We start from the raw sequence: 14,923 nt of genomic DNA on the forward strand, positions 1-14,923 counted from the left end.
CCTGTGTTACTACGCATCTAGATAACATCTTTAATTTATTGAATATTATTGATCTAATAATTTATTTATATATTCCTTTGCCTTTTTTTCACCGTTCACTTTTCTTTTTTCATAATTGCTCCTTTGATTATATAAAAAAGAATTTGTTCATGTAACCACTATAATGTTTTTCCCCTATTATCACTGTATTTCCCCATTGTATGTATAGTGTGTCCCGAGTTTAAATACTAAGGAAGGGGCGCAAGGGCCCCGGAACACGCCTATTGTTTACTAGATTTAATAAATAGAACTGGGGAGTCAAGCTTAACATTATGTCTCATCACTTTTTAAAAAGAGAAAAAAAGGGATTGCGCCTACAACCACTTTTGCTCCTTACATTCACCTTTTGCACTTGCACTCCATCTGAAATGTGCAACGTTTCATGGGTTGAACATATCCTCTTATACTAATCACAAATAAAGCATTTCTAGCTCCCATAAAAAAGGGAGGAGAGAGAGAAACTGCTAATCTAAGACACCAGTTTTCAGACTTTGATGCTCGGCTCCCTCCTTTTTTCTTATCTATCAACAGGAGGTCAAGTGACCTTTACAACCAATGAGAGGCTGCAACATCATATTTCTAAACTCCTGACATCATGGAGCTCAGGATGTGAGCACTGATGCTAGGAGAATGAACGGTCATCTGTGTTCCTGTGACATCATCTGTCACAACAACCACCGGGACTACAGCAAGACAGCAGTGGTACATCCTAGTGGCCTCAGAAGGGTAAATATGTTTCAGCTTATTATTTCAACCCATACTGCTCTACTTAAGTAGAGTTGTCTGGTAACCAGACGATTTCTTTAATATTTTTACTTACCAATTATTCAGAGTGTTGGTTGTTCTTTAGTTTGTATATTATGGGCTCTATGTTCTATAATCCCATGATCTTTATTAACGAAAAATAAATTCGTTAGCATGATATGCCATGGGGTAAAACAAAATCTCCAAGGCATTTGTACATCTTTAAAACCATGAGTAAAGAGAGTTATGCTTTACATATATCCTGTTCACACCCAAAGCTGTGCTGTATGAAGCATTTCATCTTGGTGTACCAACTAAAATCTATCAGGTTAAACTGTGTCATTCATTTACTATTAACTTTGCACATTTTGACTTAAAATATTAAATGCTGTTTTCTAGAATAATTAGTGATAAAAGACAGATGTGTAGAAATTATTGCAAAATGAAGAAATATTGTCAGCTACAAATTATTTCCCTACATCTTCAAAAGGATACTTCTGCAGTGTGTATATCCATTTTTTCAAGCTTTATTTATGTGAAATTACTCTTACTATTTGGCCATCTGTGAATATATCCTTTAAAGCACAATGGAAATTTCAGCTTAAATATTCTTGTGTCAAAGAAATAACACAGTTTGTAGAAACAGACCCACTAAGGAAGCATTACCATTTAGCTGCCTTTGACCTATCCAGATGACTGGGACAGTCACTGAACATTCTGCAACAAATCTGCTGCACATAAATCTAAACTTAGGAGCACAATGTATTAAAGCAAGAGGATGAGAAGTAGAAATCAGAGCCACTAAGGGAGCATTACAACTTAGCTGTATTTAAATATATGTTTCAAATGTGATTGTTCTACCTACATTGTAAACTGCAAACCACAATTCCACAACTATTTACAGTACAATGTTAGTACATGGGGTTTTAACACACCCAGTTCACTAATATCGGTAGTAGTAAAAATCTGCTGCAGATGTTCATATGTGCAATATGCTCTATTTGTTGTGGAAAATTCACTGCAGATCTCATTCATTTCAATGCAACGAGGGAAGCCCCGTAGCTAAATCTGCACCAAATTCAGAACAAAATCAGGTGCAGATTTTATTGTAGATTTTTCTGGTCGTAAATAAAGCAGATAGTTTCCACAGTGAGTGAATTTGTCGTTAACTCCAAATGTATCTACAAGGAAATAATGAAGCAGCTCTGCAAATGCAGTTGATTAAAAAATACACCATTATTTTCTATACACAGCCGCCATGCTGTTCTATGTGCCTCATTTGCTTGACTACAGGCAAGCCTTGTGCTTTTGACCCAGCAGTCATGTTATTCCAGTGAATTTGTTTTTTTCAACTTGTTTTTGTTGACTACACTCAGGATTTGTTTGTTGCATGCAATGCTAGAGATACATAGGTTTACATAGAAGCTGCAAACATCTTTGCTGTGCCATTTCTCTGTTATTTTGCTAGCTATGTATGAATAACTTCACAACTGCGTGTTAATAGTTAGGGTTATGTCCCTACTAGTGTTGAGTGAAACAAAACAATTAAATCTTACTTTGGATCAAACTTTGCTAAAAGTTCAGTTCAGTGAAAACCTGACCAGTGAAAAAAGAGTGAGAAGAAATGAAAAGAAGAAGAGAATGAGAAAGAAAAGAGAAGAAGAAAAAGAGGAAGAAAAAAAGAAGGAAAAAGAAAGAGGAAAGTAAAATTAAAGGAAGGAAAAATATTTTTATTCCTGCTTTTTTTTACGTTCTTCTCTCTCTTCCTTATTCTTTTTTTTTCTCTTCCTTATTCTTTTATCCTCTCCTTTTGCAATTTTCTTCTTCCTTCTCCTTCTTTTTCTTCCTTATCTTCACCTTAAAAACGGCTCAAATATCCATAGATACACTACTAGGTGACCTATGTGTTATACAGGGCTCTTATAGCTCTTAGACAATGGCATATAGTAGTTTTAGGGGTATTGGTGAAGTTCTGGTTTGTTTCAAACTAATCGGACAGAACCAAATTTTTCTGCCGAAATTCAGCTAACCGGCCAAACCTAACTTTTTAGACGTTCGCTCATTAGTAGTTCCTCATAGTGTGACATAGTCCAATCACTGCTGACAGACCACTTTCTTTCAAATTTCTTTGTATTGAAAAGTTTAATAACATGCCACACATTAAATACAGTGAAATATGAACAAAAGAAAATAAGATAACACACATGATACCATGCCTAAAACATATGTATTGATGCTAGCATAAATGTTCACATTCTGACTTTCTGCAGCAACCACTAGGGGCGGTTCAGGAAATTACAGCACAGAATTGTATATAGAAATCAATAATAAACCAGTATGCAGTAATCTTCCCTAATGTTGACTGCAGAAAGACAGAATTGCATCATATTGATTATCTTGTGCTATGATTATGAATTTAAATTCTTTACCAGAAGAAAAACAACGTTTTAGACTTAAAGGCATCATTGAAGCATTATCTGTGCACAAGTACTTATTGCATATAACAATCTGTTTTTCTTCCTTTTATAGCAGATACTCAAAATGAATGACTGTGAAAACATTACAGTGACTGAATTCTACCTGACCCCATTCTCCACCTCCAGAATAAATGAAGTTCTTATATTTACTGGATTTTTACTGATATATCTGCTAGCAGTGGTGGGGAATCTGATTATCATTGTCCTAGTATGTAGTACACCCCAACTTCACACTCCCATGTATTTCTTCTTGTGTAATCTTTCTTCTGTTGACGTCATCTATGTCTCTGCTATTCTCCCAAAGATGTTGTCTGTTATTATAACTGAGTACAAGATGATATCCTTCTCTGGCTGCTTCATTCAACTTTACTTCTTCATGTTCTGTGCTGTTACTGACAATTATATTTTGACATGTATGGCTTATGATCGCTATGTGGCAATTTGCTCTCCTCTACATTATTTTTTGATTATGACCAAAAAGGTTTGTTTAATTACAGCAATTTCTTGCTTTACAATCAGTGCGGTGAATACCCTGATATTTACTGTATTCATGTCTACACTATCATTCTGTTACTCACATGAAATCAATCATTTCTTTTGTGACATAATACCATTATTGGCGCTCTCTTCTAGTGACACTCGGAGTACAAAAATGATCCTCTCAATAGATGATATCTTCAATAGTTTTAACTTGTTATTTATTTTGACCTCATATGTAAGAATTATCATCACAGTTGTAAAGATGCGTTCCTCTGGTGGGCAGTTTAAAGCTTTATCTAGCTGCTCATCCCATATCACTACTGTCTTATTATTCTATGGACCAAGTATCTTCATTTACTTGAAGCCTGAGTCTGAAGATTTTAAGGAACAAGGCAAAATTATCTCAATACTTTATGTGGCCGTGGTCCCAATGTTAAACCCATTTGTATATAGCCTAAGGAACAAAGACGTTCTGGGAGCTGCTAAAAATGCAGCCAAAGTAATACGGAGTAGAATTAGTCTTTCTTCACAAAATTAAAACATAACAAATATGTTTGAATTTGATCTACAGTAACTAGTCATGATAGTATTAAATTCTATAGTAACAATAATGTTGGAAAAATAATTGCCACAGCCTGCCAAAATATCTTTCCTACAGCTACTGTTGGAGGGGATCAAACGTGTTCCAGCTGTTGTGAAAACAAAAATTAGCGTGTGTAGCTAAAAAAGTAAAAACACAGGCAATGCAATGAATGAAGTTAGATTAAGTACCTGGTGTTGGATTCGGTTCATAGGCATATGCCAACTATCTTGTGTGAAAAAATGGTAGTTCCAATCAAGTGACTACCCCTCTGCAGACACATTATGCTGGGACATGTCTGCATTCAAATGGTACATAGTGATGTCTTGATTGTACAAAACCTTGCTGCTGAGCAGGATTTTAAAGGATTCTGTCACTAGTTTCATTCAGAGCATGGAGGAAGGCTGTGCCGGCCTCTCCCAGCCCACAGTATGCAGAGTGACAGCTGTCTTCTTATACACAAAAGGGGAGAGCTTTTAGTCTATGTGATGCACAAGGGGAGAAGCTGGCATGGCTTGCCTCCATGACTCAGAGCTCAGCTCCAAGTCAAACTTCATGAACCTGCTGACAAAATTCCTTTTAAGGACTGAAAGCCCTACCTTCTAAGTTCTAACAAAACGTTCGTACAAAGTTTGATTTCATTAAAACGCAGATTGTTGGTGAGAACATAACAAATCAGCTAGGGGTTACATATAAAAATAAATAAATCATGTTATTTGTATAGCGCCAACTCATTCCGTAGCACTTTCGAGTAATTTATTTATTACCCCCCTTCAAACTGGGTACTAATTTAACTGACTTCGGAAGGATGGAAGGCTGAGTCAACCTTGAGCCGGCTACCTGAACCATCCAGGGATTGAACCTGTGACCCTCAGGTCATGAGCGAGACCTTAGGACTGCATTTCTGCTCTCTTAGCACTCTGCACCACACGATGCTCTACATATTAATTTTCACTACATAAACATTACGCAAGAATAGATTGGATCCTAGCATCAACTCATTTATCATCTGCAATGCTGTGCTCTTGCCATATAGTTTGCTCATGGTCGATCCACTATATTGTCCTGGTTGACTTGAATCTGTCAGCAATGAACTGTACTCCCAAGACGAAGAGACTCAAATAGTCTCTCTTTACGGACCTTCTTATACTCCAGCGAGCTTCTATAGACATGGAGGAATATTTCCTTCATAATAAATCTACCAACACTAATGCTATAAATGTATTGGCAGTCCATAAAGCAGTGATTCGGGAAGTGTTAGTAATGGAGGCATCTTGCCTCAAGTGAGAGAGGAATAATATGCTGCAAAATGTTGAATATTACTAGCTAAACTAGAACTCACTCGTAAAAGGAAGCCTTCTAGATAGTTATCACATGTTATAAAAGAATGTAAGCTACAACTGGACTCTGAACTTACTCATCATACAGAGCAGGTATTATGGTAGATGCAGGGTCACTTTTACAGTTTTGCTAATAAACCCAATAATAAGTCTCCTCATGCACCTCCTTGGTGCTCTCTTCCTAATGAGTGATGTTACCCCTCCTGACCCACACCATAGGCCTCTCATTAGCCAAGCCAGAATCCTACTGCACACTGATGAGGGGCAAACACCCCAAAACAACTGTCTGTGTATGGATTCTGGTTTGGTTTTAAATTCCCATTCATTGCTCTACAGACCTATATAAAAGGTCAAGCATTGATTTGAAGGAATGCCGCCATCCAATAGGTATTGTTCCATCTCCCTTATTTTCTTGTAACTGGCCAACACACTACAGACAATGTCCATAAGCTATTCAACATAATCCATTGGGTTAACACCACTGAAATTCCTATTTGTCTAAAAGTTCTGGGTATAGAGAAAGCTTTTAATAGCATCTCTTGGCAATATGTATATGGTGTTATGGAGATGGTGGGCATTTGTGAACCATTCCTAAGGGTTATACAATCCTTATAAAAAAAATTCTATGTTCTCTAAAACTTCCTTCTTCTAAGCCAGCCAGCTTCAATATACTATGTGGTAATAGCCGGGTAAGGATGCTCTCTCTGGCCCTATTTGCTCTTGTAATTGAACCCCTGGCCACCCCTATCAGAAATCACCTCAATATTGTGAGTGTTTCTATTGGTTTTAAGACATAAAAAGCCAATCTATTTGCCAAAAATTTAATTCTTGCCCTAATTAAACCTTTCACTGCATTACCTAACTGTATGGACTTATTAGACAAGTTTATTCTTTTTGGACTTTGAGTTAACACTACTAATTTAGAGACTCAGTACTGTGATTTGTCCTACCCCATGCAACAGTTCAGTGAACTTAATTTCCAGTTCTAAACCCAGGAGCATTATGTCCTATTTAAGAATCAATCAACCTGCGTAATTAGATATTGTAGTGAAATGGATTTATCTACATTTATCAATGCAAATATCTCAATACTTGGGATTTCACTCTTATAGCTTAACTCAGTTAAGATGGTTACTAGAGATGAGCGAGCATGCTCGTCCGAGCTTGATGCTCGTTCGAGCAGTAGCATATTCAAAGGTACTCATTACTTGAGCGAGCATCACGCGGTGCTCGAGAAAATTTCATCATCTCCTGCCCACATTTTAAGCACCATCTTTTAGCCAATAAACATGCAGGGAAGGCTTTGGCACCTCCTCTGTGACGTGCCAACCCTGTGCATGTCTATAGTAGTGACTGGCTGGCCAGATCAGGTGACCTATGGGCATAAAAACTCAGGTCACCTGATGCTCGCCTCACACGCAGGCTGGATTAGTTCAGGGACAGAGCTGCTGCTAATCAGGGAGAGTGATAGTGTAGGTTAGAGGTTGCGTTTAGGCAGGGATCCTTGTTCCAAGAACTCAGCAGTTCTTTTTAGGATTACAACTCCTCTCATTGTGTGCATCGGCAGTTTGGCTGGCTAGGAGCAGTAGTGGGCACAAAGTATTCTCAAGCATCCCGGCTGTATACTGCATACTCTTACGGTTTTATGCAGTATACTGCTAGTGGTGTACAGAGAGTAGACAGGAAGTAACAAAACTCCTATCATTTTTCATTTTTCTATTTTTTGGGGGGCTTTAAGCGTACGCTATATACCCCTGTGTGCGTGCTGTCAATCCACACTACCTAACAAGACTATATGCTGTTTCCTTTTTTTTTGGGGGGGGGGGGACACTTAAAGTGTACGCTATATACCCGTGTGTGAGTCCTGTCAATCCAAGCTATCTAACAAGACTATACACTGTTTACATTTGGGGGGAGGGGCTCAAAGCATACGCTATATACCCCTGTGTGGATCCTGTCAATCCATACTATCTAACAAGACTATACGCTGTTTACAGTACATATTTTGGGCTTAAAGGGTACGCCCAATTAACCCCTGGGTGTGTCCTGTCAATCCACACTATCTAACAATACTATACACAGTTTACAGTGTCTATTTTGGGCTATAAGCATACGAAAAATACGTTGCAATTTGTGTAGCATTTTGACCAAGTGCATTATACAACATGATGAAGACTAGGGGTAAGGGTTGAGGTCGTGGACGTGGGTGTGGGTGTCCGAATAAGGGTGTGGACAGAGGCCGAGGTCCTTGGCAGGGTGAAACAGTGCCTGCTGCTGACGGATTAGTAGAGCACCTCATATCTATGCTCCTTATCTTCATCTCACATTTTGCAAGTCCGTGTGGTAGACCATTAATTAAAGCACAACAGTGCAATCAGGTGATGACATGGATAGCGGATAACGTGTCCAGTAATTTATCCACCACCCAAAGACTGGACCTGTGAATCCACACACTGCTCCTCCTTCCTCCCAGCCTGGTCACTCCAGGAAAAGGAGAGATTCAGAACAGGCATACTCCCAGGAACTGTTCTCCGGTCCCTTCCCTGAGTTGGAAAAAGCGGTTCATCAGTCACCTGAGGAGTTTGTCATGACTGATGCCCAAAATGTGGACCTTTCACAGTCTCAGGGTGATGAGGGTGGGGACTTCCAAGTAGTGCCTCAAGAGGTATTTATGGATGATGATGATGACTAGACACAGTTGTCTATCAGTGAGATTGTTGCTAGGGCAGTATGTCTGAGGGAGAAGCAGACTGAGGATTCAGAGGAAGAGCTGGTGGATGATGAGGTGACTGACCCGACCTGGGTTGGTAAGCCTACTGAAGAAAGGGCTTCAGAGGGGGAGGCAAGTGCAGTACCAGAACAGGTTGGAAGAGGCAGTGTGGTGGCCAGAGGGAGAAGCAGGGCAAGAGCAAGTAATCCCCCAACTGTTCCCCACAGCACCTCCTCACGGCAAGTGCCTGTGCAAAGGGCTAGGTGTTCGAAGATCTGGAGGTTTTTCAATGAGAGCGCGGACGACCGACGAACAGTGGTGTGCAACCTGTGCTGCACCAAGATCAGCAGGAGAGCCACCACTACCAGCCTGACGACCACCAGCATGTGCAAGCATATGATAGCTAAGCACCCTAAGAGGTGGAACGAAGGGCATTCACCGCTACCTCTTCCCCTGTGTTACATGCTGGCAGTGAGATTCAATCCCCCTCCCAGAACGCAGGCACGAGCGTCTCCCGGCCTGCACCCACCCCGTCACCTCTACGGTCCTCCACCAATGTGTCCCAGTGCATTGTTCAGCTGTCCATAACCCAAGCATTAGAGCACAATTGGAATTATGCAGCCACCCACCTGCATGCACTATTGCTAAACGTGCATATCTCCAAACTACTGAGTCTGGAGATCCTGACATATAGCCTTGTAGAAACTGAGGCTTTCCACAACCTTATGGTGGTAGCCGTTCCTCACTGCTCGCCACTATTTTTCGCGCTGCGGCGTCCCTGCCCTACACCAGCACTGTCACGGTATATCAACCGTGCCATCACCAACGCAATTACTGGGAAGGTTCACTTAACCACTTAACCACCCACATGTGGACAAGTGCTGGCGGGCAGAGACACTACATCTCACTTATGGCACACCGAGGATTGCGGGTCCTACCTCAGTCATGGTTTCTCTGGCTTATTATGTCACCTCCTCCAACCCCACCCCTCCTCCTCCTCCTCTTCCATCTCTCACTTACCATCTGTGAGCACGTCGCCTTCAGTTAGTAGCTCGAGGCACTGCAGCACTGCCGTGGGGAAGCCTCAACAAGCCGTACTGAAACTCCTGAGCTTAGGAGACAAGAGGCACACTGCCCAAGAACTGCTACAGGGTTTGACGGAGCAGACAGGTCTGTGACTTTTGCCGCTGAACCTCCAACCAGGCATATTCGTATCTGACAACGGCCATAACCTGGTGGTGCCATGCCTGGCCACGTGTTCAATCTGGTGGTTCAGAGCTTTCTTAAAAACTACCCCAGTTTGTCTGAGCTGCTCAGTCAGGTGTGTTATGTCTGCGCACATTTCAAAAAGTCCACCACAGATGCTGCCACCCTCAGGACACTGCAATGTCGCTTCCAGCTGCCAGTGCACCGACTGTTCTGCAATGTGCCCACACACTGGAATTCAACTTTGCACGTTGGCCAGGGTTTATGAGCAGCATAGAGCCATTGTTAAATAGCAGCTGCAACACGGCCGTCGGGGTGGTAGTCAGCCTCCGCACTTCCTCACAGAGGAGTGGACATGGATGTGTGATATCTGTCAGGTGTTAGGAAACTTTGAGGAGTCAACACAAATGGTGAGCGGCGAAGCGGCCATTATCAGCCTAACCATCCTGCTGCTTTGCCTGCTGAGAAGTTCGCTGCTAAGCTTAGAGGCCGACACTTTGCGGATAGAACAGGAGATGGGGATGACAATACGGCGCTTGATAGCCAGACCACCAACATTTCTGTTTCTCAGCGCGTATTGGAGGAGGAGGGGGAAGAGACTGCTGCCCACACTGCAGAGGGTACCCATGCTACTTCTTTCACATCAGTTCAGCGTGTATGGGCTGTGGAGGAGGAGGAGAAGGGTGAGAGTCATCCTCCTTGTGAGGACAGTGATGTGTTGCGCACTGGGACTCTGGAACACATGGCTGACTTCATGTTAAGCTGTCTTTCCAGTGACCCTTGCGTTAGACGCATTCTGGCCAACACGGATTACTTGGTATTCACCCTTCTCAACCCACGGTATTAGGAGAACCTTTCCACTCTCATTCCCGAAGAGGAAAGGAGTACGAGAGTGATGCAATACCATAAGGCCCTGGTGGAAAAGCTGATGCTAAAGTTCCCATCTGACAACACTAGAGGATGTAGTTCAGAGGGCCAACTAGCAGAAGAGATGAGAGGAACAGGCAGCATGTCCTGGTTTTTGACAGTTTTATGGCTCCCCAGCCAGACTGTGTCACCACTCCCCAGACTAGGCTGAGTAGGAGGGAACACTGTAAAAAGATGAGGGAGTATATAGCCAACCATACCAACGTCCTCCGTGATCCCTCTGCTCCATACAACTATTGGGTGTCAAAGCTGGACACGTGGCCCGAACTTGTGCTGTACGCCTTAGAGGTGCTGGCCTGCCCAGCCGCTAGCGTGTTATCAGAGAGGGTGTTTAGTGCTGCTGGGGATATTTATCACGGATAAGTGTACCCGCCTGTCAGCTGACAGCGCCGACAGGCTTACACTCATTAAGATGAACAAAGCCTGGATTTCCCCTGACTTCTCTTCTCCACCGTTGGAAAGCAGCGGAACATAAAGATTCCTTAAGCTGGAACAGGAGAGCCATGCACCCTCTATCACCCCAAAAAAGGGGAGAAGTAGCTTGGTCTATCCTTCTCTAATCTTCCTCCTCCTCCTAATCCAGTATGTCAGCACGTGGAACAGCCAATTCTTTAGAGGGCCAAAGGCTCTGTGAAAACTGTCTTTCCTTGAGGGCTGCCGCCAGGCTCTGTTAGCGAATTACGCAAGTAGGGGCTTTATGTAAAAATAATTTTTCAGGGGTTCACCTGCACTCTGGGTAAACAACATTTTTCAGGGGTACACCTATACTCTTAGTAAACAAATTTTTCTGGGGTTCGCCTATACTCGTAAACAAATTGTTTAGGTGTTCGCCTATACTCTTAGTAAACACATTTTTCAGGGATTCTCCTATGCTCTTAGTGAACAAATTTTTCAGGGGTTCATCTATATTCTTAGTAAACACATTTTTCTGGGGTTCGCCTATACTTTTGGAACACACATTTTTAAGGGGCTCGCCTATACTCTTGGCAAAGGAATGGTTTCTGGGGTTTGCCTGTACTGTTGATATACAAATTTTTCTGGGGTTCGCCTATACTCTTGGTAAACAAATATTTCAGGGGTTCGTCTATACACTTGGAACACAAATATTTCAGGGGTTCGCCTGTACTCTCGGTCAACAAATTTTTCAGGGGTTCACCTATACTCGTGGAACACAAACTTTTATTGGGGTTCACCTATACTCTTGGAACACAAATTTATCTGGGGTTCGCCTATACTCTTCGTACACAAATCTTTCAAGGGTTTTGCGTAATAGGCCGAAGTTTGTGTCCTGTTGATCCACACTATATAAACATTTTACTGCCTATTTTTGGCTTAAAACACGTAAAATACCCTTAGTGTGTGTGTTCTCGATCCGCACAATAATACAAGACTGTACACATTTCACACTGTCTATTTTTGGATTACAGAGTACGCAAAACACCTCGCAGTTTGCGTAGCATTTTGACGCAGTTTATTTTACAACATGATGAAGACTAGATGTAAGGGTTGAGGATGAGGACGTGGACGTCGGCGCCCGAATGAAGGTGTGGGCAGAGGCCGAGGTCCTGGGCGGAGTGAAACAGTGCCTGGTTTGGCAACGCTAATGTCTTCATGGTTTATGATGTCTTTTGCTGGGGCACCGGCTAAATAGCCCCTCAGGGCGAAGCAGGGGCTGGGACAGGTGGTACTTTTCCTGTCGGTGGACCACCAGCTAGATCCCATTAAGCAAGTACGAGCTCTATGTTTAAAAAAGGATTTCAGGGGTTCACCTGCACTCTGTGTAAACAAATCTTTCAGGGGTACACCTATACTCTTGGTAAAGCAATGGTTTCTGGGGTTCGCCTATACTCTTGGTCAGCAAATCTTTCAGGGGTTCGCCTATACTTTTGGTCAACAAATGTTTCAGGGGTATGCCTATATAGTCTTGGTACACAAATGTTGCAGGGGTTCCACCTATACTCCTGGTACACAAATCTTTCAGGGGTTCACCTGTACTCTGGGTAAAAAAATGCTTTCTTGTAGAATGGGTTGTTGAATTGTGGAGATGTGTAGAAGTACTGGCATCTGAGTCACCTTTATGCCCACGTTTGTGGCTCATGAAATTTTGTGATGGAGGTGGCATGGGATTGGAATAATTGGAACCCAACAGTCCTTTTTAGGACTACAACTCCACTTTAGTGCATCATCAGTTTGGCTATCTGGGACTAGTAGTGCACACAAAGCATTCACAAGCATCCCGGCTGTATACTGCATTCTGTTACCGGTTATATACAGTATACTGCTACTGGTATACACAGACTATATAGGAACTAACAAAAATCCTGTCATATTGCATTTTTTTTTTTTTTGGCTGAAAGCATTTGCATAATAGGCCCAAGTGTTATATAGTGCAGATCAACAGAACACACAAGACTACACATTTTACCCTGTCTATTTTTGGCTCAAAGCGTACGCAAAATACCTTGCCGTTTGCGTTGCATTTTGATGCAGTGCATTATACAACATGATGAAGACTAGAGGTAAGGGTCGAGAGCGAGGATGTGGATGTGGGCACCCGAATGAGGGTGTGGGCAGAGGTCCTGGGTGGCGTGAAACAGTGTCTGGTTTGGCCACTCTAATTTTTTCATGGTATATGCTGTCGTTCCTTGGGGCACTGGTTAACAAGATTTTTTTTCTTTTTTTTTTTCTCTTTGCACGCTTCCTCAACTGACAGAGGCGTGGTTGTATGCCTGGGTTGGATGGGCAGAGTGGGGACTTGGGGACTCTGTGTCTCTGTCCCAAAGGGAGGTGGCAGAGGAGTGACTGCGGTGCGTTGACTCCAGAGTGTGCCTCCCCACTCCTTCTCCACCAGTACTCTTGGACAAAGGCGGATTGACCCGAACCCCCAGGACGACAGGAAAGGGCCGCTCCTCTTTTACGTGCTGCTCCTCGTTAAGGCGGCATTGGTCCGTGGGACATCAGGAGCCTACGGTGTCGCGGAGCTACCATTGGTGAAGTAGGCGAAGGGGTGTGCCTTACTCCGTCTGGGATTGGGACAGCTGAACGCTGCGCTGGGAAAAATTTTTAATATGCTGTGGACACAGGCTCGTGCTGGGGATTGGACATCAATGCCAGCATGTAACACAGGAGAAGAGGCAGTGGTGTCACACGCAGGCGGTGATTGGGCTTCGTTGCAACTAGTGGTGTTTAGCTAAGATGTGCCAGCACATGTGCTTTGCTGATTATGGTCTGGCCCAACTAAATTGTTAGGGGGGTGACAACCAGGCTCTTGCCCACAATTTGGCTTATTAGTGTGACCTGAGAGCCTCAGACACATCCATGCATGCTGCCCCTGCTGTTCCCTATCCATTTCTGTGGTGTTTCCATCACTTTCTGATGTTTTCAGGTGATTCACACACCCTCCCCTATGCGAAGTATGGGTCACCTTGAAAAATGCTCAAGTCTTCCATTGACTTCAATGGGATTCGTTACTCGAAACGAGCTCTCGAGCATTACGAAAAGCTTGTCTTGCGTAATGAGCACCCGAACATTTTGGTGCTCGCTCATCTCTATTGGCAACATAGGTGCAGTTACTGTTCTGCAGCAGAAGAGACAGGGCATTACAACAATACAATTACAAATAAAATCCGAGACGTCCATTATGCTGCAAATGTTTATGAACAGAAATGACAAGGGTGGAAACAATGAATTGCTCTTAATAATGCTATTGCAAATGTCCAAAGTTTCAGAGGCACACCCGCTTGAACATGGTAGTCTAATATATGCTAGAATAGGCCTTGAGCAACCAAGAAAAGTCTTACATTTGTAGCTGGACAGAATCCATCTCACAGTCCCTCCATGTTGAGGTGAGAAGGCACTTCCTAGCCAATTACAAACTTCTAAATTTCCAAAGGATGAATGGCCTAAACAGTTCTTTAATAACAGTTACATGAGTTTAGTGGACTGATACTGATAACGATGGCAGTCCATGAACAGTTCATGAGTATCTCTGCAAATTCCTTGTTGCAATTCCTAAGTGTTGAGGTCAAGCGCTGAGTCACAGATGTCAGAGGTGGGTCTTGTAGGTGATTACAGTCATCAAAGGCACTGAAACCTATCAATCTTGATAGTATAGGAATTCACTAGAGCTTAAAAGCTCTCTACTGAATACCTCCCGGCTTCTATTTTCAGGCGAGATACCAACCAACTAAAGACACACAGCTGGCAGCTCAACTCACTTTCAGTTTATCTAGTTTGCTTATCCAAGTGATTCTGATATTGTTTTTTCTCCACATGTTGTACTTCATTTATGTTGTGAAAATAGGCCGATAGAATCTGTGTATATTTATTAAAAGCACCAAAATTGGAAAAATTTTGAAAAAAATTTCATTTTTTCACATTTTCAACTGCGATATCTCAAATATGTGCAAACATACTGTAC

General features: G+C 42.5%; 1 protein-coding gene across 1 annotated transcript; it reads left to right on the forward strand.

Annotated features, from left to right (window-relative positions):
* Window positions 1–2,295: 2,295 nt before the first annotated feature.
* LOC136610238 (olfactory receptor 5AR1-like) lies at window positions 2,296–14,693 on the forward strand. Its single transcript, XM_066589475.1, has 4 exons — window positions 2,296–2,397; window positions 3,313–4,228; window positions 11,558–11,617; window positions 14,674–14,693. The coding sequence occupies exons 1-4, from the start codon at window positions 2,296–2,298 to the stop codon at window positions 14,691–14,693; spliced, it is 1,098 nt and encodes a 365-aa protein (XP_066445572.1).
* The last annotated feature ends 230 nt before the right edge of the window (window positions 14,694–14,923 follow it).

This window comes from Eleutherodactylus coqui, chromosome 2, assembly GCF_035609145.1.
Source record: "Eleutherodactylus coqui strain aEleCoq1 chromosome 2, aEleCoq1.hap1, whole genome shotgun sequence".
In the NCBI taxonomy this organism is placed as follows: domain Eukaryota; kingdom Metazoa; phylum Chordata; class Amphibia; order Anura; family Eleutherodactylidae; genus Eleutherodactylus; species Eleutherodactylus coqui.